This window comes from Haplochromis burtoni, unplaced genomic scaffold (genome assembly GCF_018398535.1).
Source record: "Haplochromis burtoni strain Fernald_Lab_line unplaced genomic scaffold, NCSU_Asbu1 Contig_620, whole genome shotgun sequence".
Taxonomy (NCBI): Eukaryota; Metazoa; Chordata; class Actinopteri; order Cichliformes; family Cichlidae; genus Haplochromis; species Haplochromis burtoni.
The window spans coordinates 248,427-271,332 of record NW_024582981.1 but is presented as its reverse complement, the minus strand read 5'-3'; the positions used below and the strand labels follow the sequence as shown (position 1 = coordinate 271,332).

Sequence of the window (22,906 nt, the reverse complement as noted above, 5' to 3'; positions counted from 1 at the left end):
AATTAAGACCGAGAACCCCCCACCACACAAAAGTACGCATATTGAGAAACGGCTCCGGATTAACAAGAATGAGAGTATGTACTTGTGTACTTGAGAAACGCCCAGTGAAATGCAGAAAGCACAGAAACTGATAACTGCTGGCACCAGGATCGATGCTGTCAGAACAGCGTCAGGAACTGTTTCAGTTAAGATCTAACTTTCTGCAGTCCTCCGCTCTCCTCCTAGTACGCTATGTACGCAAGTAGGAGCTAAGAGGAAGTGACGTAAAATAAGAGAAAGGAAAAGCTGAAATTAGCACGATGCTAACGTTAGCTTGGCAGCTCCGTTTCTAGCAACAGGAATTAAACTAACCTCCTCTTCTCGCCTCCATTTCCGCTTTTAATTCCACATCCGGCGGTTAACTATGTCAGCCCCCCTCTATTCTGTCCACAGAACCGAACTCTGGAGGACTGTCTGGCTCTGCGGTTCAATCTGCTAACGGAGGGTGGGTCAAGTCCTCTGAAGTGTCAGTTACTACTTCCGGGACACTTTTAAAAATAAAGCTACAATGACGCGAAATAAAAGTATATTTCCGGCGTGATTACAACAACTGGTACATCATACTGCAAAAATTGGTCAAATGCAGTATCACTGATACCAAGTACAATGCTAATACTTTTTACTTATGAAAGTAAAGGGTTATTATATCCAGATATTTTCATACTCACATGTTTGATGTTTTTTTTCTTGGTTGCATAAAATATCTTTTGTTCCTTGCTTGCTTTTGTTCGGTTTATTTTATATTTCCATTCTATTCCTCTACTTTGGTTTCTGTGTTTCTTTAACTCCTCTGTTTCCTCACAGACTGTCATGTCTCTATATTTTGTCTTCTGTCTATGTCAACTTTGTGTATCTTAGTCCTGGTTTCTATGTTTGTTACCTTTTATGTTATATTAAGTTTTGCGTTCCCTTACTTGTTACTCTTGATTTGTCCGTGCTGTCTCCACCCCTAATTAGCCTCCTGTGTATGGAGATTGAAAATGTGACGTCATTTCCGGGGTAAAACCGCAAAGGATTGTAGGTACGAGTGGCAAGCGGTACTAGCGCACGCAGGCTTTCACATGAAAACAGTCACACAGCGATAAAAAGAAACACAAAGAATGGCAAGAAGCTGTAGTATTATTAACTGCAATAGCCGGTCGCATGACAGCCATGGGAAGCCAACGGGTAAAGAGATCAGTCTTTATCGAATTCCGTCGTGGAAGAGAAATTGTTCAAGCCATGTTTCCGAAGTAACAAAGAGCCGACGGATGGCCTGGATTGCAGCCATTCAAAGACCAAATATAACGTTCCAGAGCACTCCAGCTCACATGTTAGTCTGCTCCAAGAATTTCCACAAAGGTAAGTCTTCTGTTATAGTTATTACGTAATTAATCATAACATCATTGTTGATGTAGGTTACAAATAAGTCTTATATTGATTTGAATTAAATTTGTTGCGCTATGCTGCTTTGTTCACTGTGGCTTTGCGGGCTAATATTTGTTGTGTTTTGTAGGAAAACCAGAATACAAAATGCTGGAATGCGATCCAGACTGGACACCCTCTATCATCCTGGGTCATACAGAGTTTAAAGCTGCTACCACAGCGAGATTTGATCAGTTAAGAGAGAGAGCAATATCAAAACAGCCACGAAAAGTCTCTCCCTGGCACTGTGTCACTGCTCAGTGCCAAGCGGGGATCTGTTATGACTCGGCCTCTCCAGCCAGCAGCTCCGACTTCCTTCTGGAGCGTCATCCGCATATCGTGGGTTTCTGTCACGGCGATAGCCAGCTGCCGTGCTCGAGTGGTAGACTGGGTTCCCCTGGCATATTGCCCGCGTTCGCCAGCTTACACGCCAGTCTGACCTCGCTGCGGCGAGTGACAATTCTCCAGCCTAGTGTAGCCTATTCTGTCTGGCGTGTTGCCCGCAGTGCGCTGTTACATACCTGTTATAATACCTGATGGGCTGGGCTTTTGTCAAAATGTGTGTAACTGTTAATATAGGCCGTTATTAAATTGATTGCTAATGCAACCATATGGTACATTGACCTCTGAGGAAATTTTAGATGGCACTCATCATCAGAAAGGTTGCCGACCCCTGATTTAGAGCAAGCAATAACACAGTTGTCAAGGGGCCTGGGAGCCAGTACATGGGAGTGGACCCAAATGCAGACACAATCGAGACAGCAATTTTAACAAAGCTTTACTGAGTACACAGGGATTCAAAATCATGGAATGTGGGAACATAGCGAAAGTCTCTGCTGGAAAAGCACTGAAACAGAGGGAGAGAGAGATTAGATACAAAGCGAGGAAAGAGCTGTACTGGGAAAACCCCAAAAAGTTGATTCTGTTCATCTGGACATAGCGTTTTAAGTGGGAGAAACGTTTAGTCACTCATCCAAGTGACTTCTTCCATCTCAGCCGAGTGGAAGTTTCCTCAACCTTATAAACAGTACATTTGCACAATGACTGAAATTCACCACCACTGGTGAACAATGGGCTGTGAGGTCAGTTCATTAATATGCAAATGGTTATGACTATTGATCTTCAACCACTGATTAAAGACCACCGATCAGTGACCATTGATTAATGGCCATAAGTACCATTCACAGAGAGTTGGGGAGTGGCTGCAATCACAGCACTGCAAGATGGCGAATGATGTATTCTTGGGCCCTGTAGTGTAACTCTTCAGTCCTTCTTTGCTTATTCTGCAGAACGTAAAGTTTCTGACTCGAGCCTTTCTTGGATAGCTTCTATGCTTTATGCCTAACCCGTCTCCCACTGAAAACTCTACGTCCAGATGAACAGAATGAACACTTTGGTAATTATTTAGCTGTAACATGATAGGACAAAAAAAGCAGCTATGAATGGTCTAAAAACAAATGCCGATTGCAAGAGCTGGTAAATGACTAGAGCCAAATTGGAACCAAATTGGATGAGACTGACTTCCTCAGCCTGAACAAAAGTAAAGCAGAAATTATTTTATTTGATAACCCATCCTGTTAGACTGATAAAACATCACCATTGGTCTTTTAGTTTCTTACAGTCATTTGGTTGCAAAGAACCTTGGTGTGACTTTTGACACTGTTTTATCACATTAGCTCTGTTGTTAAGACCAGTTTCTTTCAACTGAGGCTTCTCAGTTAATAGTTTAATATGTGCATTGAAGGACATGTCCTGGTCAAAAATGGCTCCAAGATTCCTCACAGTGTTACTGGAGACCAAGGTAATACCATCCATTGTAAGCATCTGGTTAGATACAGGATTTCTAAGATTTTTTGATGAAATACAATAACCTCAATTTTATCTGAATTTACAAGCAGAAAACTAGAGGTCATACTGGTCTTTATGGCTTTTAGACATTCCTGCAGTTTAACGAACTGGTGTGTGTTATCTGGATTTATGGATAGATAAAGTTGGATATAATCTCCATACAAGTGAAACTGTATGGTATGCGATCTAATGAGACTGCCTAAGGGAAGCATGAATAACGTAAACAGAATTGGTCCAAGTGGAACTCCATAATTATCCTTAGTGTGTAAAAAGGACTCAGCATTTACATTTAGATAAGATAACATAAGAATCTATATCGCAATATAATGCATTTTCGGTAAATTCAGTGAATAGTTTATATAATCACCACATCAAAAGTACTATTTCTCATATACATTTAAATGAAATTATCAGTAATGAAATAAATATGGGCCTTACCTGGCATTATCCTATAGCAACACACACTAGATGACTCCATGCGGTCACGCAGGTGCTTTCCACAGGCCTCCAGCTAACATTACTGCTCCTGTATGGTTGTTAGGAAACTAGCCTGTCTGCAAACGACAACTGCAGATGTCCGGTCTGTGGAGTGCACAGTTAAGCTCATAAAGGTATATGTTGTTCAGCTCCTCCACATATCTGTTGTTGTTTGGTGAGTGGTGACTATACCATGGAAAGTATTGCAAATCATCATCTAAAGCAGGGGTGGCCAACGCCAGGCCTTGAGAGCTGGTGTCCTGCAGGTTTTAGATGTGTAAATGGCTAAATTACCTCCTCAACATTTCTTGAAGTTCTCCAGAGGCCTGGTAATGAACTAATTATTTGATTCAGGTGTGTTGACCCAGGGTGATATCTAAAACCTGAAGGGCACTGGCTCTCGAGGCCTGGAGTTTGCCACCCCGGATCTAAAGCAATGGAAAAATATTGCAGTAAACGGTAATTTTTGCAACAGCACAAAATACATGAGTATAATCGTCTATCATCTAATATATTTTCGTCATTTGCACAGCCCTGATTCAACCACAATCTGTCAATCTGAAGACCCTTCACACACTGGAGTGCCAGTTCACTTGCCCGTTCTGTGAGAAAGGGTTCTTGCACATGACTCGGCAAATGGCCATCCACGTGGTGAAAAGCAGTTGCAGGGCATGCAACAAATGGTTCACTTGACTGTCAGGCTTAAAGCAGCAAAAGTGCTGCGGTGAGCAGCTGGAGCTGGACAATGGTCGAACAGACTGTGCAGACCAAGAACCCAGAGAAAAATTTTTTTCCTGCCATGAGTGTGAGAACAGCCTGAAATATCACATGAGGAATCAGACTGGAGAGAAGCAAATCAAACTCCATTTGTGAGAAAGGTTTCACAGTGAATGCAGTACTGAACAAACATCTGACTACTCAATCATTTGTTAAACCCTTCAGTTACCACTTTTGCAGTGAGGAAGATATCTGGAAAGACATATTACTCAGCACACAGATTATTTCTTAATCTGCAGAAAACTCTTCATACAGTCTCAAACATAAAGTGACATATTCAGTGGCTGAAGCTGAGCTGCAGGAAGGAAGGTTCACACAAGACTGACTTCATACATGAGTCTATAGAATAAACCACAGGCAAAAAAGAGATACAGGAAGATATGGAAGGCAAGAAGGGCGTGAGGAATAAACTGAGACCAAGAACAGACACAACTGGCCAGTAAGCAGACTGAACATTCTTATGTGGTTTGTAGTGACACATTTGGTTCATTTGCAGTTCACTTGGATTTTTATCTGTGTGAAAACAAACCTAACCATGGGTAAAAGCTACAAGTTTACAAACTTGTAGGTCTGAAAACACCCTTAGATTCCAAACAGGAAACAGAGTTCCTCAGTCTCAGTTTCCCTCTGAGATTATCTGATTCTGAACGTTTTTATTTCTTTGTGGGGGAAAAGTAAAAGTTGACCTGGCTTTTAGACCACACTGAGGAAGTGAATATGCTGCTGAGCCTCTTTCAGCGGAGTGTTTGCAGTTTGGAGTGTTCAGATAAATGTTCAAAATTCCAGGGTAATTCTGAATAGTCATTCATCTCTAAAATTCTTTAGAAAGCTTTTTCACTTGATCCAGAGTGCACCAGATGTAGTGAGATATTCATTCCCAGCTTATTTGTGAAAACATGAAGCTGACTTAGCAAATGGAATGATCAAAAATGCAGCTGTCCATCAGATGGCACTCTGTTACAGATTCAGAATACCTTAATAATCCCTAAGGAAATTACATAAATTATGTTTATCTCAGATTATAATTACTGATCAGTTCCTGATTAATTTATATTCAAACAGCTTTTAGTGTTTGAATAAGAATAAAATGTGTATGTTTTTCTGTCATATACTCATAGACTTCGGGTGTGATTTGTAAAAACAGGGAGCACTGGGATTGGTTTAGTGGACTTTCAGTGGGAGTAGTGTTTCATCGCTCTAGGTGATGTCTTCAGTCTCTAAACCACAGTGCTCCCTTGTACTCTGTACCTGTCACAGCATATTGCTGGTGATAAACCTAGCACAAAAAGTAAGGACATTTGTCTTTGGCTGATTACTTCTTTGTTGTAACAATGCTTCTTGGCAACACATTTTTTATATTGTTGGAACACGACAATAAACAAGAGTAAATCAGCTGTTTGACTCTAGCAAAGAAGTTTTTCATGGGCTCAGGCCACATACTCAACTCTGCTACCACAAATGCATTTTCCTTAAAAAAGTGGCACCATTTAAGGGGAAATAAACAGGCTTTCCAACAATATAGGATTTATTGCGTTTCACAGAAGCATTGTTACGATAAAGTAATAAACAAACAAACAAAACTACCTTGCTTTTGGTGCTAACTTTAAAATAATTAAGAACAAATACAGAATAATTAGGATTATTATAACTTTAATCATAAGTAGCTTTGGCATGGACACTGTAACATATTTTTCTTTAAATAATATGCACAGTACTCTTCACATTTTCTTCTTTAGGCACATAAAACCCAGTCAATCATAATGCCAGCGTTGGCATACAGAAAATATTTATGCCAACATTTGAACACAAAAAGAACACAACACAATTTGGAAAGTACGGGCAGGGCGGCGCCCATCGGCAGCAGACTTTCCAGGTTGGCAGTTATTTCATTATGCTGTCGGGTCGTTATCGCATATTTATTAACTTGTGAATAATGACTGACTGTCAGATTAGGGTTGACCTGTCTAAACAGCTGTACCTTCACGCAATGCCAATGAACAGTGAATTTCCTTAGACTCTTTTCACTGCAAATTCCTGCATGATGCCTCTTTTTAAAATTTAATTACCGTAGTTTTCACGCAGAAACAGCAGCACCTATAGCTTAATAGATATCACTTAGCTTAAAAATCACAAGTTAATGTCTTAGATAATATAATATATACTTTGACATAACTTGTGTTACAGCACTACAGTCTTTTCGATTCGATTACACTGTATTATCGTTTATAATTATGTCTGTTAGAATTCACAGACGGCCTGTATTTCATGAATTCTACACTTTCTACTTTAAATTTAAAGTGGTGTATTTTTAATTTGTTCTAATGCGCTTTTACTGTAGCGTAGAGCTGCCACCCAGGCAAAAGAAAAATAGAGCTATATCACGTTATAACCTGAAAAGTTTGGTTTTCTAACGTTATACTTTTCATGTTTGTTCAATATACTATCGGTACAATATACTTTTCACGTTTGAACAACATAATATCACTTTAATAAAGTATACATAATTATCACGTTTTAGCAAAAGCATTTTAGGTTCTTACAATATCAATATTATAACGTACTAACGCTTTCTTTTGTCTGAGTGGCAGCTCTACGCTGTACCATTATTCTTTCACATTATTAGATATGTTTGTTATCGATCCATCAGTTGACTGGGTGACTGACTGATGACGCTGTTTGTAGCTTCCTCTGCAGCTCTATCTTTAGCTCCTCCCCCCCGCCCGACCAGCTGATCTTTGTTGTAGTACGTCACGTCGTGCCCCCCTCCCTCCCCGTCATGTGAAGATTTATTTATTTTCTCCTCCTCGCCCCTGCGCCTGTTATCGCCGAGAAGCACCGTACAACCACAGCGGGACACCGCGACCACAGAAGGCCAAGTATTAGGGCCGCAGGGCCGGGAGGAGCGGGACGGAACCGCCGCTGACCCCGGAGGCGACATGACTGCGGAGTAGCGAGCAAAAGGACGCCGCTGCGCCTGCTGGTGAGCCGGAGGAGGAGGAGGATGGTGGTGAATGGTGGATGGTCTGATGGAGGTGCAGCTGCAGGTGGAGCGGCTCCTCGAGCCTTTGCCGCGGCAGCAGAGCCGCTGAACGCACCTGGAGCTGGACAAAATAATGTGAACACTCTGCAGCTCCCTGGCCTTCGTCGTTAACATCATCATTTATGATTATGATGACGGGATCCAGTCACGTGGCTCTGGCCTGACCGACGCTACCTTCTCTTCCAGCGGCCCACAGACACAATGTCCGGGCCGGCTGGACCGGCACTGGCCGCGGAGCCTGGGCTTGGGCCGGAGCTGCCGGACCTGAGCCACCTGACGGAGGAGGAGCGCAGCATCATCCTGTCGGTGATGGAGAGGCAGAAGGAGGAGGAGACGAAGGAAAAGAGCATGCTCAAGTAAGATTATTGATTATGGAATCAGCTGGTGTTCAGAGAAAATAAAAGCATCAGTGAGCATTTTAATTAAAAAACCTCAGCTGCTGCAGCAGGAAGGTTTAACAGGAAGTTGACCTCTCCAGATCGTCAGTGGCAGAAGCAGACTGCAGGTGTTCAGGCAGCAACAGAAGAAAAAAAGTGAAGATAAAATAAAGTAAAGATTTAAAAGCCGCTCATAAATTTGGAGTTTACTTAAAAACAAAACCGATTAAACTAATCAGAAATGGTTATACCCACACAGCACGCTGGTCTGGCCCGGATCTGGTGTCAAGCCGGTGTTCTGACAAACCATCCTACTTTGGCAAAACGTCCTACCGCAATTAGTTTATGCACATTTCTGCTGTCACAGAGTAATTTCAGCACAAATTTAAGTAGGTATGACGGTTTGCCACTTAACTTTGCCCATCAGAGTATGCTTGTAGCTCATAATTATAAAGCCAGGACGGTTTGGCACTTCATTTTACCCATCAGAGTATGTTTCTAGCTCTTATTAACAAAGGTAGGATGATTTGGCACTAAATTTTAGCTGTGAAAATATGCTTCTAGCTCAAATTAACAAAGGTAGTACGGTTCGCCACTTAATTTTGTGTTGTGCGCATGCGCAGAAACAACGGGTAGGATGGGTTGTCAGGTAGGATGGATTCCCAGAACACCTGTTCACACCAGCACTGCTGGCTGACGTCTGGCATGCTGAGTGGTATGTCATCCAGATATGGGCCAGGTCTGGCATAGTTGTCACTGTTTAAGTGATGGCATGCCGTATCTGGCTCGATTGTGGTTTGGTTTATGTGGCCCAGGCTCATAGAAAACGGGTCTGGCCCAGATCTATCATCAAGCTGGCACTTCTGACTGACTGGTGTCATAGCAGGGTGTATTCCAACCAGATGTGGGCCAAGTCTGGCATTGATGGCACTATTCATGTTCCTAATTTCCTATTTTAGTTTGAAGACCCAAATCCCATGTTGCAATACTATACTGCTATGGTAGCCAACATTTCAAATGCAGGTTTGACAGGTTTGTGAGTGTACACTTTATCCAAAACCTAGTGAAGGTTTACTCATGTTTACCACTGGGTGGCTGTAGCTCAGGAGGTAGAGCAGGTCACCTACTGATCGGAAGGTTAATGGTTCAATCTCCCTAGCTTCTCCTATCTGCATGTCAAGAGTGTGAATGTGTATTAATGTAGTTAGGACGTACTCAGTTGATAGAAAGGGTGTGATTGAGTGAATGTGGCATGTTGTGTTCAGTGCCTTCCGTAATCCGGCAGAGTAGAAAAGCACTACATAAGAATCGTTCTTTATGTTACTTTGCAGTATTATGTTCCGGCACGTTGTTATTACATGGCTTGATTAAGGTACACATTAGGCTTACATCTAGTGCCAGAGCTGAAACTGTTCTGGGTCAGTACAGGACCACCAGTTTGTCTGCAACTGGCCTTGTGCGGGCCATCATTCTTTGCGGTATGTGGGCCATGTGTAAGCACATTGTGCGGGCCAGATCCGGGCCATACCAATTTTGCTATGTGGGTATTAGAATAACTGCTTAATGCAATCATTAATCTAATTCACTCCCCTATAAAATTTTGCTGTATGTCAGGTTAGGCTGATTGATGAACTGTTTCACTGATCACTTTTAATTGGGTTGATATTGAGCTCACAGAGAAGAAGCTGTTTCTAAGTTTCATTTGAGGGACCTGTACTGATTGGCAGAGAACAACAGATCCTTCAGGTGAGAACAAGGATGTGATTGGGAGGGCAGAGAGTGGCCAGCTATCTTCTGAGCTGTGCTGATTGATCTGCTGAAGCTGTGATATAAATATGCCAGAAGATGCTACTGCTAATCTTTCAGCGTGCTGGCATAAAGATTAGCAGTAGCATCTTTTGACCCAGGTTGTTTTTCCTGAGCATTGTCAGGAAGTGACATAATTGCTCTGCCTCTTTGGTGTTTTCTGAGATGTTTTAGAATGAAATTAAACTTCTTTACACCAAAATAAAGGGGAACCATGTGAAGGTCACTGGGAAATATTTTTAGTGATCAAACTGGTCTGAATGTGGTGCACAGACTGAAGTGAGTTAGAACTTTCTGCTGAAAGCAGTCAGTATTTAAGGAATGAATACTCCCCCCTTCACAGAGCAACACAGTCCACTGAAATGTCTTCATTTTTGACATAATAATAAAATCAAATAGGCTGGTGATCTGCATATTAAACAGAGGTTCATTGGTTTATTCAGCAGATCAGTTTCACCAGTAACTGGAAAATGTTTTTTGTAATGATCAATCAGCCTTTTATTGTGTTATTTATTATAGACTGGTTCTCATAGTGGTGAAGAGAGAGCTGAGCATAAAAGCAAATCTCTCAATTTACCGGTCGATCTAGTCCCTACCCTCACCTATGGCCACGAGCTGTGGTAGTGACCGAAAGAATGAGATCGCGATACAAGCGGCGAAATGAGCTTCCTCCGAAGGGTGGCTGGCCTCTCCCTTAGAGATAGGGTGAGGAGTTCGGCCATCGGGAGGGGCTCAGAGTAGAGCAGCTGCTGCTCCACATCGAAAGGAGCCAGCTGAGGTGGTGACAGGAGCATCTGCACAGGTCTGGGCGCCTCCTGTGAGGTGTTCCACAGGTAAATGCATCCTTGAAAGTGTCAAAGGAGCTTGGCAAAGAAAAGCGTCTGGACTTCTTTAAGTTGCTTGAAGACGTTTCACCTCTCATCCGAGAAGCTTCTTCAGTTCTAAGGTCAAATGGTGGAGAGTCCCAGATATAAACCTAGTGGGAGTACCCCCCACAGAGGGACAAAAGGACCCCCTGATGATCCTCTAATCGCCTGAGCCAAGGTGGGAAACTGGGTGTGGGTCCCAGAAGCTTCTCAGATGAGAGGTGAGTCTTCAAGTAACTTAAAGAAGTCCAGACGCTTTTCTTTGCAAGCTCCTTTGACTACGATGACCTGGATGACTGAGAACCTTCACAGACTCCTTGAAGAGTTGTTTGTCATTTTTGTGTCTCCTCACACAGGGTTATATCTAACATCAGAGTGTTGTCCTGATCTACATACAGTAAATGTTTATACATTCACTCGAGAAGGTCACCAGATAAATGTGAAAGCTCATCAGATAATAGATGAATAATTTTAAGTCACTTTTTTATTACATGTTGAAATTTTTTGGTATCTTTGCTCAAATCCTTCATGACGTGTTTTTAATGTAAAATCTTCCAAATGAACTGCGGCCATCTCAGTGTGGTTCATCCTGTTCGAGGAGGTTTTGATGAGACAGCGGTGGCAGACTGAGCTAATTGAGACAGGCTTGGTATGAGTACAGATCCTACAGAATGAGGACTGGCGTGTTCAGTTTGATTGTGCAGGGTGCAGATGGAGCTGGTTTTCACTGTTTCTCTGTACAGTGCTGTGCTGCAGTAGAATAAGTAGTGTCTGTCAGAATTTTTCCCAGAATGCTTTGCTGTATTTCTGGTGGATATTGTAGGTTTTACAGGCTTGCTGGTTCTTAACAGTCTGTCTCTCGAGTTTACTGTAACTGCAGACTAAATCCAGTTATCCCATTAGTGTGGGTGTTGCTTGGTGGATGAGGGGGTTTGTGGTTTAACAGGGATCAGAGCATCTGGTGGTTTTGGGCCGTCTGAGGACTGTAGCTATCTGTGAGGTGCTGTAACCATGTGTGGCCTCCAGATGTCACTGCAGAGTCACTGAGGTCAAAGGGTTTCAAAGCAGTCTTCGTGAACACATCTGACACAGTTTTATTTTAGTCTGTTTAAAATGTTTAGTTTGTGTGGGCCCTTTCATCAGTGAAGTCAAACCGAGCATCTTACTGTCCTCACTGTGTGTTGGATGTTTTTTTTCTTTTGTTGTTTTAAGCCCCTACATTGCCTGTCACTTACTGCCTATCCCAAGCATGATTAGCTTTGAAAGTTTTGTTTGTTTGTTTTGCTTTTTTGTTTGTGGTTTGTTTGGTGTGTGTCACAAGTATGAGCCAATCAGCAATTACTTCTATGTAAACATTGCTGTGTTAAAGAGATGGCACACACTGTAGACCAGCTGCCAACCTTTCAGGGCAGGACAGGGCAGACATCGCAACACTTTCATGATTTTATTGCCAGCATGTGATTAGACCATAAATCACAGGCCTCCCGACTCTCAGCTTGCGGACTCTTATGGAGCTGCTGTGACATCATGTCAGGCCTTGGCCAAGCCTGCATCATGACTGTTGACCGTGTGCATTTACTTATTTTATTGTTTCATTCATATTTTGTTCATTTTGCTTTTATGTTTGATTTTCAGTTAAGAACTGGTGAAGTGACAGGAAGACTAATAAAATCATTTCAATGAATCCTTTGTTTGTTTGCTCGGTTTGTTTACCTTTATGGTTGGCCAAACCAACAAACAAACTGTTTCAGCTGTGTGTGCTACTGGATGAGTTGTTGCATTCTGACGCATCCTGGTGGTGGCAGAGGAGAACTGAATTAATCCCATTTCAGCAGCTTGATGTCTCATTCTGTTTCTGCTTATTTGAAGTAGAGCCCTGTGTGGGACTGTTTTTTTGTTTTGTTTGTTTTTTAAAATCCCTCTTCCTCTGAATTTCTGACCATTACCACCCACTCCGTCCATCTGTGTCCAATCCTGCCCGCACCCACAGACTTATTGATATTCATAGCTTTCACATGACGTCAGAGCTACTAGGACTCACCCTCCTTGAGGGCAAAACAGTACTTCAGTCCTTTGCCCTCCAGCCATCCATCAAACGTCCGCACATTTAACTTAAACAATGGTCGTGTCCAAATTCATGGGCTGCATCCTCCTGAGGCCGCATTTGTAGACCGATTACGTCACAGCGACGCGCCGAAGGCTGTCCAAATTCGTAGACTCCTCCGAATGTAGCCGACAAATGCGTCCTCCTTTTCCCCGAATTGTAAGGATGGGTCGGGTGTGTCCTTCGTGGCCTACCATATCCCAGAATTCATAGCGCGGCCCAGCCAAACTCCAGTTTCCAACAATGGCGGCCGCTACTAAGTTTTAAAATTACTCATACTAATCTTTCTGGGTCACAAAATAAACTTTTAACATATTTTCAGGCGAGAAAGTAGTTGTGTAAACATCAAATATCTGCTCGGTTTATCAAGATATCCCATATTTGCAAAAGTGCTTCGACGTTTTCAGAGGCGTCTGCTACCCACCAGCTCGACAGCTAGCCGGGAGCTCGAGGGTTACTGATGCGGCCGAGAACGGCACAACTCCCGGCACATCATTTTCAGATCACCGCGGAGTTTCGCTGCTCGGGTTAAACGTAATATATAAGTCACTTAGACAACCTAAAAATGTTATTGTTGGGCTTTTTTCAGTGTTTTGTTTGTTCGTGAGTAAATCGGTTTGGCTGAGATTAAAGTTATTAGATTAGATAAAATAAAACTTTATTAATCCCCCGGGTGGGTTCCTCCTTGGTTTTCACACAGCTGACTAAACGTCAAACAGAAAACTGATTAAACAGAAGTGTGAGACAGTCGAGAATTTACGCCAGTGTCCTGTTATATTTTAGATAGCAAGGAGCAGACGGCTGAGTTTATTAAACTCCACCGAGACAGCGGTGACGCTAATCAGAAGGCTAGACCGTCCAATTTCACGGCCGTTTACTTCCGGCCTACCCGACCTTCTGAGGACCCGGCCCACGTAGACCGCGAAGGCCGGGTCCTCAGGAGGATGCAGCCCATGAATTTGGACACGACCAAAATGCCATTTAGTTTCTGTGCTATCAGATGCACTAATCAGCATTTATTTACAGCTGCCAGAAGGATGTAGAGTATGGCATGTGAGTACATCTGCTAGCCGTGCCTTACAGGCCAAATCCCACCAATACCTGCTTCTCCACAGCAACATGATAATAATGTGACAAATTAATACTACCAGAACTTTTCTGACACTACACTATAAATGTACGAGTCAACAAAATATAAGATTTACATGTGGTAGTTCGTTTAAGGGAACTATGTAGCACTTACCTTTGCTTTAACAACAAACAGTTTCTTTCTCTTCACCTCCTACACACTGCATTATTTACCTAGATCAGAAGTACCTGTAGCTTTTGAAAGCTTTCGTCCTGGCAGCAGCAGAAGGTGAGGGATTCTCTACAAGATGCATGTAGATGTTATCGAACTGGAGCCTTTATGAGAGACATCGCCACTTTCGGGGATTTAAATAAAGCGTCTCTCCATGTCTTCATTTTTCTTCAATCAATTGATTATCCAGTTAATCTTGGGTTGAGACAGGTGGAAAAAACAACACTTTTGTCCTGCAGTACTATCAACTGTAATGTCTTGCCCACTGGGGTAGTGAGTTGGTCACGTGAACCACATTATAAACGCGCTATGATTAATGCATGTGTATGTGGCACTTTATGTCCAGCGCTTTACTTTCTTTATTTTATAACTTTTCCAAATATCCATCTTTCCACTCGTTTCTTTAGTTTTAGACTCTCCAATCTGAATTTTGTTACCAACAGCAGTTGCACTCTTCGTCCTGCTAACAATTTTGAGACCAACTGTTGCCCACGGCAACCTTAAAACCCCCCACTCCTGCGAGATTTGCGTTGGGTGGGATCCCAGTCCCAATGCAGGGCTCTAATTTAAAGCTTCAGTTTCAGTTTGTTTCTGTTATGATTTTGTTTTTATATTATTTCATGATTAATTATATCACTGACATCATCATCATCATCATCGCCATCATGTCTATGTCTGCAGGGAGCAGGAGGAAGTGAAACCTCCCTCGTCCTCGTAAGTACCTCATCTCCCAGAGTGCACTCCCTTAGCCACGCCTCTTTTCCTCAATAAGCTATTTCTTGTGTCCCACGCTGCCCCTCCCACCCACTGATGTGCTTCCTGTCAGCTGACTGTGTGTATTACCTGGACAGGTGGAATCCATTCTCAGGGTTCAGTCAGTTGGTCAGTAACGTTGCCACCAACGTGTCCGAAGTTCTGCAGGTTAAAAGTCCAACAGACAACGAGCTGCAGATGTGAGTAAACCCAGAGGCTTACCTGAGCACAGGTGTTTGTGTCTCACCTGAGCCTCAGTTCAGGTAGACACCTGATGCTGTGTTTATTCATCATGTCGCAGTCTGACACTGAAGGTCCAAATCCAATCGTACATGCCTGGCTTCGCCTCTTTAATGAACCAAACAAGGACCAGCTCACTGGTCCTTTAGACTTCAGTACAAGTTTAGCATATGTCACCCTCTGACCTCTCCTCTCTCTAAAAACCTCCTCCTCACAGGAAGTTACATCAGCAGTTTGAGATGTATAAAGACCACATGAAGAAGCTGGGTGAGGAGTCTCCAGAGGCTCAGACAGCGCGGGCAGAGTCTCCAACCTGCGGGATCTGTCGCAAGACCAAGTTTGCCGATGGCTGTGGCCGAGCATGCTGCTACTGCCAGAGTCGTTTCTGCGGCCGCTGTGGGGGGCGTGTCTCCTTGAGAGCCAATAAGGTTGGTCTATGAGTGCATTTTTGCTGTGGACATTGCTGAATATCTGGGGTCATTTTCAGTTTAATTATTTTTTTCAGTGACAGTTTAACAACTCTAGATCGTCTGAAATGAAACGATTAAATGTCAGACTGTTAGCTTTGATTTGATTGACACAGGCTGGATACTGTGCATAAAAGCAACAGCAATTCATAAGTGGTAAATGAAATGTTTATACAGCCATGGTCTGGATGCGTTTGGTATTGTCCCTCAGGTAGCTCTGCTTTGATACGGTAAAATGGAAATGTTACTTAAGATCAGACTCACAAAGTTTCAGCACCACTGTCACTGCTTTGAGTCATCTGCCCACTTATGTATAAATCAAGATTGCTACCATCAACTATCACAACTGTGCCCTGTACTACAAACATGCCCTGTACTCACCCTAACACTGGAGATCAGGATAAGTGTTCACACGAAGCTGATTATCAACTCAGCATTTAACCTGTGCATTCACATGAAAGGGATGGTGCTGCAGCATCTGATCAATCTAAAAGGGGCATTTTGCAGGTCACGGGACTCTTCTTCCACAGAAAATGATCCCTATGAGTGCCACCTACTCTAGACATGTTCTAGCGGGTGATTAAATATTTTTAAAGAATCTAAAAACAGAATTCAATACAAATTTGATACGAGGTCAGCAGGTGCAGTGCAGGTTTTTTGTTTTAGGATCAAATTTTAATGCTTTGAATCTTCCTACCAAGCTATTCTCGACTCTGTGGCACCATTAAAAACCAGGCAGCTCAAGGCTAAAACCGAGCCGTGGTTTAATGACACCACTCGGGCTGTGAGGAGGCAGTGTTGTAATGAACGCAGATGGAAGAGGGACAAACTGCAGGTGTCTCTTCAAATCTTAAAGGACTGCTGGTGTCTCTATCAGGATACAGTCAAGGAGGCTAAAAGGGAATACTTTTAATACAAGACAATTTCCTCCAACAGTTATAATCCACGTGTGTTATTTAACTCCATCAACTTAGTTTTAAATGCTCCACAAAGTGGCTGTTTGGAAGCCTCTCATAAACTATCTAAGGATTTTGTGTTGGGTTTTTTTTATTAATGAGAAGATAGCAGCTACGTGGGCTCTCATCTCTGCCCCTGAATCTGACCCCTCCGTCTCGATCCCTTGCTCTGCTGTTTTTGACCAGTTTGAGCCTGTAACTCTTTCTTTTTTAGAGGATGTGGTTGGTCATCTGAGGCCCTCTTTTTCTCCAAATGATCCTGTGCCTCGACAATTTTTTAAAAAGATTTTGCCTCGCACAGACTGTTCTTACTATTATAAACAGCCGTTTAATGTCTGGTGTAGTCCCTGCTTATTTTAAGCAGGAAGTAGTACACCCCCTTCTTAAGAAACCCGCCCTGGACCACACTGTATTGACTAACCACAGGCCTATCTCCAAGCTGACTTTACTGTCTAAAATCTTAGAGAAAATTGTACATTCCCAATTGATTGATTTAAGAAAAAATGAGAATAGTATCCTGAGTCAGCACTCTTAAAGGTTTTTAATGATATCTTCCCTACCTGTGATTCTGGTAATCATGTTGTTCTTGTCCTCCTTGACCTAACAGCTGCTTTTGACTCTGTAGACCACAACATTTTACTGTCTCGTTTACACCGTCTTGCAGGCATTCGTGGTACTACTTTGAATGGGTTTAGGTCTTATCTTTCTGATCAAACTTAGTGTTAACTTTTTAGGGTATGAGTCCTTTTCTGCGGCTCTTCAGTTTGGGGTCCCGCAGGGCTCAATTCTAGAGCCTCTGCTTTTTTTCATCATATTTACAGCCCTTGGGAACCATCCTTAAAAAGCATGGAATTTCCTTCCACTGTTATGCTGACAACTGCCAGATTTATCTGCCTCTGAAGCAGAAAGATGCCTTCTCTATTAAACCACTTCTGGCATGTCTAGAAGATATTAAAACTTGGATGTCCCTAAACTTTTAAAAATGTAATTCAAGCAAAATCGAGGAGATTGTGTTTGGTCCTTGCGGACCTAGTGATCCCTCCGCTATTGATTTGGGACCCCCGGCATTTTAAACTTGTTGTTACTAATTTGGGTTTTAAGATGGACAGTGACTTTAAATTGGACACTCAAATTAGGGCTCCTGTCAAGTCCAGTTTTTATCATTTAAGGTGCTTGGCAAAGGTAAGACCTATTTTATCCAGGCCACATTTTGAAACAGTAAGCCATGCTTTTGTTTCATCTCATTTGGATTACTGTAATGCACTGTATTTTGTAGTAAGTCTGTGTCTTCTCTTTCATCTGCAGCTGGTTCAAAATGCTGCTGCACGACTTTTAACCCAGAATTCGCAAAAGAGAGCACATAACTCCCATTCTGGCTTCACTCCATTGGCTGCCTGCCTTTAATCTAATGTGCTGATTTATAATTTTAATTTAATTCTAATTAGTATTTTATATTTTTTAAGTTATTCAATGTATAGTTTCTTAGGCATGTCAAGTGTACGGCACTTTGTTTTCAGCTGGGAGTTGTCTGAAAGTGCCTTATAAATAAATTGCTTGCTTATAGAACAATAAAGTGTTGTTAAATTGTTTGCTGACAACAGGAAAAACTTAGCTCTGTGACCCTGACTGGCTCTCTGGCGGCTGGTCCCTCTGACTTCTCCCCTCCTGCCGCACATGAACCAGCTGACTGACCATATGACTCATTTTCTCATTCATGAAGCCAGAGCAGACAGAAACATAAGAGCAGACATTGTAGCTATATCTTATTCAGTATTTGATTAAAATTACTTTTTTCTCCCCTCCTGTTTCTACGGTAAATATCATGTCAGCACTGATGCATCTTCATATTCCAGCTCCTCTGGATTAAATGGAAGCTCTACTCTTCATTTACCCGTTGCCACACATTGCCATGGTGAATTCTGATACCAGGATTCACCATGGCAGGAAAATCTAAGTACAGAGAAAACCTATCCGTTTTTCTCAATATGTAAGTTGTGTAAAAAGATAAACTTACAGGAAATTTAACAGAATGTATTAAACTGAAAGACTAGAAGTTCATTTTCAATAAAAGCAACTCATTTATCAACATCCACTAATGACATAATTGCATCATCTCTGGAAAATATGTGAAGTTGTGCATCTTTGGTTGTTTGGAACTCAGGAGACACCACATGATCTGTAAAGCATGCCAACTATCACATCAGGAGGAAAACCAGCCAATCAGGCAACAGCAGCCTCTTACATGCGTTTATAGTAAACAAACTCGGTGTGTGTGTTTCAGGTGATGTGGGTGTGCAATGTGTGCAGGAAGCAGCAGGAGTTTCTCACTCGGTCAGGGGACTTTTCCCCTGAAATGCTATCCATCAATTACAGCTTACACAGGGCTCCCCACCCACCTACACATGGGCCACTGGGTGCCACGGGGCCCTTGAGTAATGGTGCAGCAGAATGGTGGGTATTATTCATTGTTTATATTATTTATCATTTTTTTGTTCCTGAGGCCATTTAACTGTCAGCTGTGCCTGCATGCTTCTCATTTAAATTTAAACTTTTAATTAGTGAGATTGTTTATAATTAGAGAGTGACCTCCATCTCTCTCTCTCTCACTCACGCACACACACACACACACACACACACACACACACACACACACACACACACACACACACACATCCTGTAATCAAATTAACAGATTAATAATCTGGTACCTTGCAGAGGATTACTGCTGGTGCTAAATACAGCATGCAGGCTAACAGCAGTGATGTCATTTCCTGTATTGCTGGGACTGGAGAGGGGGAGGGCCTTCCGGTGTGATCCATGTCAGTCATAAACTTGCTGAGCGTGTCAAGGTGTTGGTCAATATGAAGCTTCAAACCTCCTAGGAGAGCTGTAAAAACTTTAATTAAATGTGTATGTGGTTGCACTCAGACTGACTGCATGTAAGTACACATCTCAGCTTCTTTATGCTCCCTGTTGATACAGATTCAAACTTTGTTGATCAGAAATCGGATTCACTTTCACCATTAGTAGGTTTAACCAGTGCTTTGATATTTTGATGCTTGTGAACACTGCATGTTGTCTGGAGCTGCTGGAGAAAAGTTTTAATGTTTCTATGCTGCATCGATGTCTGCTGCTGGTTCTGGTTTTGGTAACAGAATTTAACTCAGACAGAGTTGAGATTTTATGGCCGTAAACATAGAACAGGAGTCAAAATGTAGTTTTCCTTAAACAATGAGTTTATTATTACAGTGAAGACCTTTTTAAAAAGTTGACAGTACAGGTGAAAAAGCCTTGAAACAGGTCGATAAAAAGGAAGTCTGAACAGGAAGAACTTCATATACTGCTACTAGTAGTAATACTATTAACAATAGACTCCTCAGTTCTTGAAGCTTTGGTTCTGAGTAGAGTGTGGGTATATATGTATCAGCTGGCTGACAATCTGCTCCTCCTCCACTCTCACTGGATCACACTCTGTGACTGACAGGAGGCAGAGCCCCTCGGGATTGTACTATAATGGCAGGAGGAGCAGGATGCCTAGCTCACCATCGGACCTTGCTGTGAACAACCGTTCTCGATCGCCACACTGCTGTCATGGTTACGGAGAGGAAGAGCTACAGGCACACAGGCAACCAATAAGAGATGGGCGAGGTCGCTGGTACTCACAGGTGAGTCTGACAGGTGAAATTCATTTATTTGCTCACATTTCTTGTAAATTATTTGATCTGATGCGGGAAGCTGTTTAATAATTTATTTTCTTTAGAAATGAAAGATGAAATGCAACAAAGAAAATGGAGTAGTTGTAGCACAGGTGGTTGACCAGGTCTGCTAGTGTAAAGGTTGAACTGCGTTCCAAATAACTTTTGGGAAAGTTGCTCTCCAGTGCATCCATCAGAGTGTGAATGTGTGTGAATATTAGATAGAAAGCACTGCATAGTATTAAAAAAGTGCTTGTATGAATGGGAGAATGAGGCATGTTGAGGCATATAGCGCTTTTCATTCTGTTTGAGGACTTTATACAACATGCCACTGACACCCATTCATTAAATTCATTCATACGATTGTCTTTGTTACATGGACTGGTTGTCATATAGCACTTTTCTGCACTCCCTGAGTACACAACGTGCTATAAAAGAACCATTCTGTTTGCCAAAAGCAATTAATTAAATGTTTTAACTATTTCTCACTAGTTTAATAGTTTTTTCTTAATGATTTAATTAATTTCATTTATTGATGGTTAAGTCGTGCTATGAATGACAGTTGAGCTGTGATAAACATAGCAGGCTTCAGGGCTTACCAAACTGATGATGATGATAATGTTCACCTTTCTCACCTCCTGGCTCAGGATCACCCTCTAGACCAACGTCAGGATGAGCTTGAGCTGCGGCGACAACAGGAAGTGGAGTTTCAGGCACGGTACCGTAGTGACCCAAACCTTGCCCGATACCCAGTGAAGACACAACCAAGTGAAGAAACCATGAGGATGTTAGCTCAGGTAGGCAGGGTCCGCCACCAGCGCCGCCACAGTGATGTTTCCCTGGCAACCCCAGAGCCTGACCACCTGACCATGAGGCATTCAGGTAAGGGCATGTCCGCCCATCTACTCAAATCTTATTTTGTCTCTGTCAGTGCGCCCCAGGGCAGCTGTGGCTACAATGTAGCTTGCCATCACCAGTGTGTGAATGTGTGTGTGAATGGGTGAATGACTGAATGTAGTGTAAAGCGCTTTGGGGTCCTTAGGGACTAAGTAAAGCGCTATACAAATGCAGGCCATTTACCATTTATTAGCAGGCTGTGATCGGTTTTACTCGTTTCATTCTCAGCTCTTCGTCAGAATCTGCCTCTGGGATTGGTCAAATCTGGAGGTCAGAGGTCATACTCTGTGGACCGTGCAACCACTCACATAAGCCCAACATATTCCCGTCACAGCCCATTATCACAACAACTACTGGACCCAAGCTCAACCCTGAAGAGGAAGCCAGCCACTGAGAATGTAGCACAGAGGAGTCGGCATGTAGGGAAGATGCACGTGATTGGCAGCTTTAGCAGCTCAGAGGAGGATCTTGTTACCACACCTGAGTACACTAGCGCTGACGAGCCTGACAGTAAGTGGCTACATGCTAACGGCCAGTCAATCATTTTTCTTACATGTGTGCACATTGCTTGAGAGTTGTTTGTCGCGCTGGATATGATACAGCCACTGGTCACGAGAGAGAAAAGTGTATTCTCTGACCCGTGATCAAGTGGTTATTTTTTTTTTATTCAAAATATTTTTATTGAGTATTTGTGGATATAGTTTACAAAGAAAAAAAGAAGACTGAAAACACAAGCTGTTTACAATGAATACTAAACAGAACTTCTCATGTTGGAACATTGTTTTCCTCTCGACGTGAAAAAAGAAAAAAAAACTAAAAGAGGGGAAAAAACCACACAGAAGTTAGCTATACCACCACTACAGCTACATTACAGCTTTGCCTGATAGTTGCAAATTAAGGAGCTTGTCCAGTAAATTAGCAGCTGGAGCTTCTGGAAAACTGGAGAAGTGGGATTGCAAAAAATTTCTGAGTTGTAAGTATCTAAAAAAGTGAGTTTTGGGAGGACTGTATTTTCCTGCCAGCTGATCAAATGATGCTAGTTTATTATATATAAAGAGATCTTTAAAGAAAATAATACCTGCTCTAAACCAGACCTGGAAAGAGTTGTCCAAAGTTGGGGGGAGGAATAGGTGGTTTGAAAGGATGGGGCTTTGAAGTGAAAAATTATTAAGATTGAAATGTCTCCTTAACTGTGCCCACACCCTGAGGGAGTGCCGAATTATCGGATTAGATGTAAAGTTGTCAATGGATAAAGGAAGAGAAGAACCCAGAAAGGAGGCAAGAGAAATACCCTGAGTTGAGTCTAATTCCATTGCCAGCCAGCTGGTGGGGCCCACACCCTCCCCAGACTGTAACCAGTAGGTCAGGGACCGAATATTGGCAGCCCAATAGTAAAAGCGGAAGTTGGGGAGTGCCAGACCCCCTTCAATCTTAGGTTTCTGTAAATGCATCTTAGCTACTCGAGATCGTTTACCCTTCCAAATATAAGAGGAGATTATAGAATCTAGAGTTATAAAGAAAGACTTGGGGATGAAGACTGGTAAAGATAAGTATGAGAATTTAGGAAGGATATTAATTTTAATTGAATTAATTCATCCGACCAGAGTTGTGTTCAGGGGTGACCACTGTTGAAGGCTTTGTTTGACATTCTTCAATAGTGTAAAAATGTTGGCTTTAAGAAGTTGTTTATACTTTCTTGTAATTGTAATACCCAGGTAGGTGAACTGCTCTTTGATGGGGAAACCCGACAAACCTATTGGAAACGCTTCTTCATTTAGTAGACAAAGTTTGCTCTTGGACAGATTTAATTTATAACCAGAGACTTGACTGAAACACGTGAGTAGTGACAATATAGATGGT

General features: G+C 42.3%; 2 protein-coding genes across 17 annotated transcripts in view; one reads left to right on the top strand and one right to left on the bottom strand.

Annotated features, from left to right (window-relative positions):
- The window catches only part of LOC102313549 (gastrula zinc finger protein XlCGF7.1), a 6,682-nt gene extending 6,145 nt beyond the window's left edge, over positions 1 to 537 (bottom strand). The window contains exon 1 of the mRNA XM_005948821.2: positions 352 to 537. Within this exon, the coding sequence (XP_005948883.1) occupies positions 352 to 370 (19 nt within the window). The 5' untranslated portion in view covers positions 371 to 537. The remainder of the gene's footprint in view (positions 1 to 351) is intronic.
- Positions 538 to 7,248: 6,711 nt separating this feature from the next.
- Positions 7,249 to 22,906, top strand: part of rims2b (regulating synaptic membrane exocytosis 2b) — a 53,052-nt gene continuing 37,394 nt past the window's right edge. For 3 of the 16 annotated variants that reach the window (XM_042214861.1, XM_042214864.1, XM_042214858.1), the window contains exons 1-8: positions 7,250 to 7,941; positions 14,720 to 14,752; positions 14,890 to 14,991; positions 15,249 to 15,459; positions 18,736 to 18,905; positions 19,939 to 20,119; positions 20,797 to 21,031; positions 21,275 to 21,556. In XM_042214861.1, the coding sequence (XP_042070795.1) occupies positions 7,787 to 7,941; positions 14,720 to 14,752; positions 14,890 to 14,991; positions 15,249 to 15,459; positions 18,736 to 18,905; positions 19,939 to 20,119; positions 20,797 to 21,031; positions 21,275 to 21,556 (1,369 nt within the window). In that variant the 5' untranslated portion in view covers positions 7,250 to 7,786. Of the gene's footprint in view, positions 7,942 to 14,719; positions 14,753 to 14,889; positions 14,992 to 15,248; positions 15,460 to 18,735; positions 18,906 to 19,126; positions 19,394 to 19,938; positions 20,120 to 20,796; positions 21,032 to 21,274; positions 21,557 to 22,906 lie in introns of those variants that run through there. The other 13 variants (XM_005948817.3, XM_014329765.2, XM_042214862.1 and 10 more) reach the window with 10 other exon arrangements.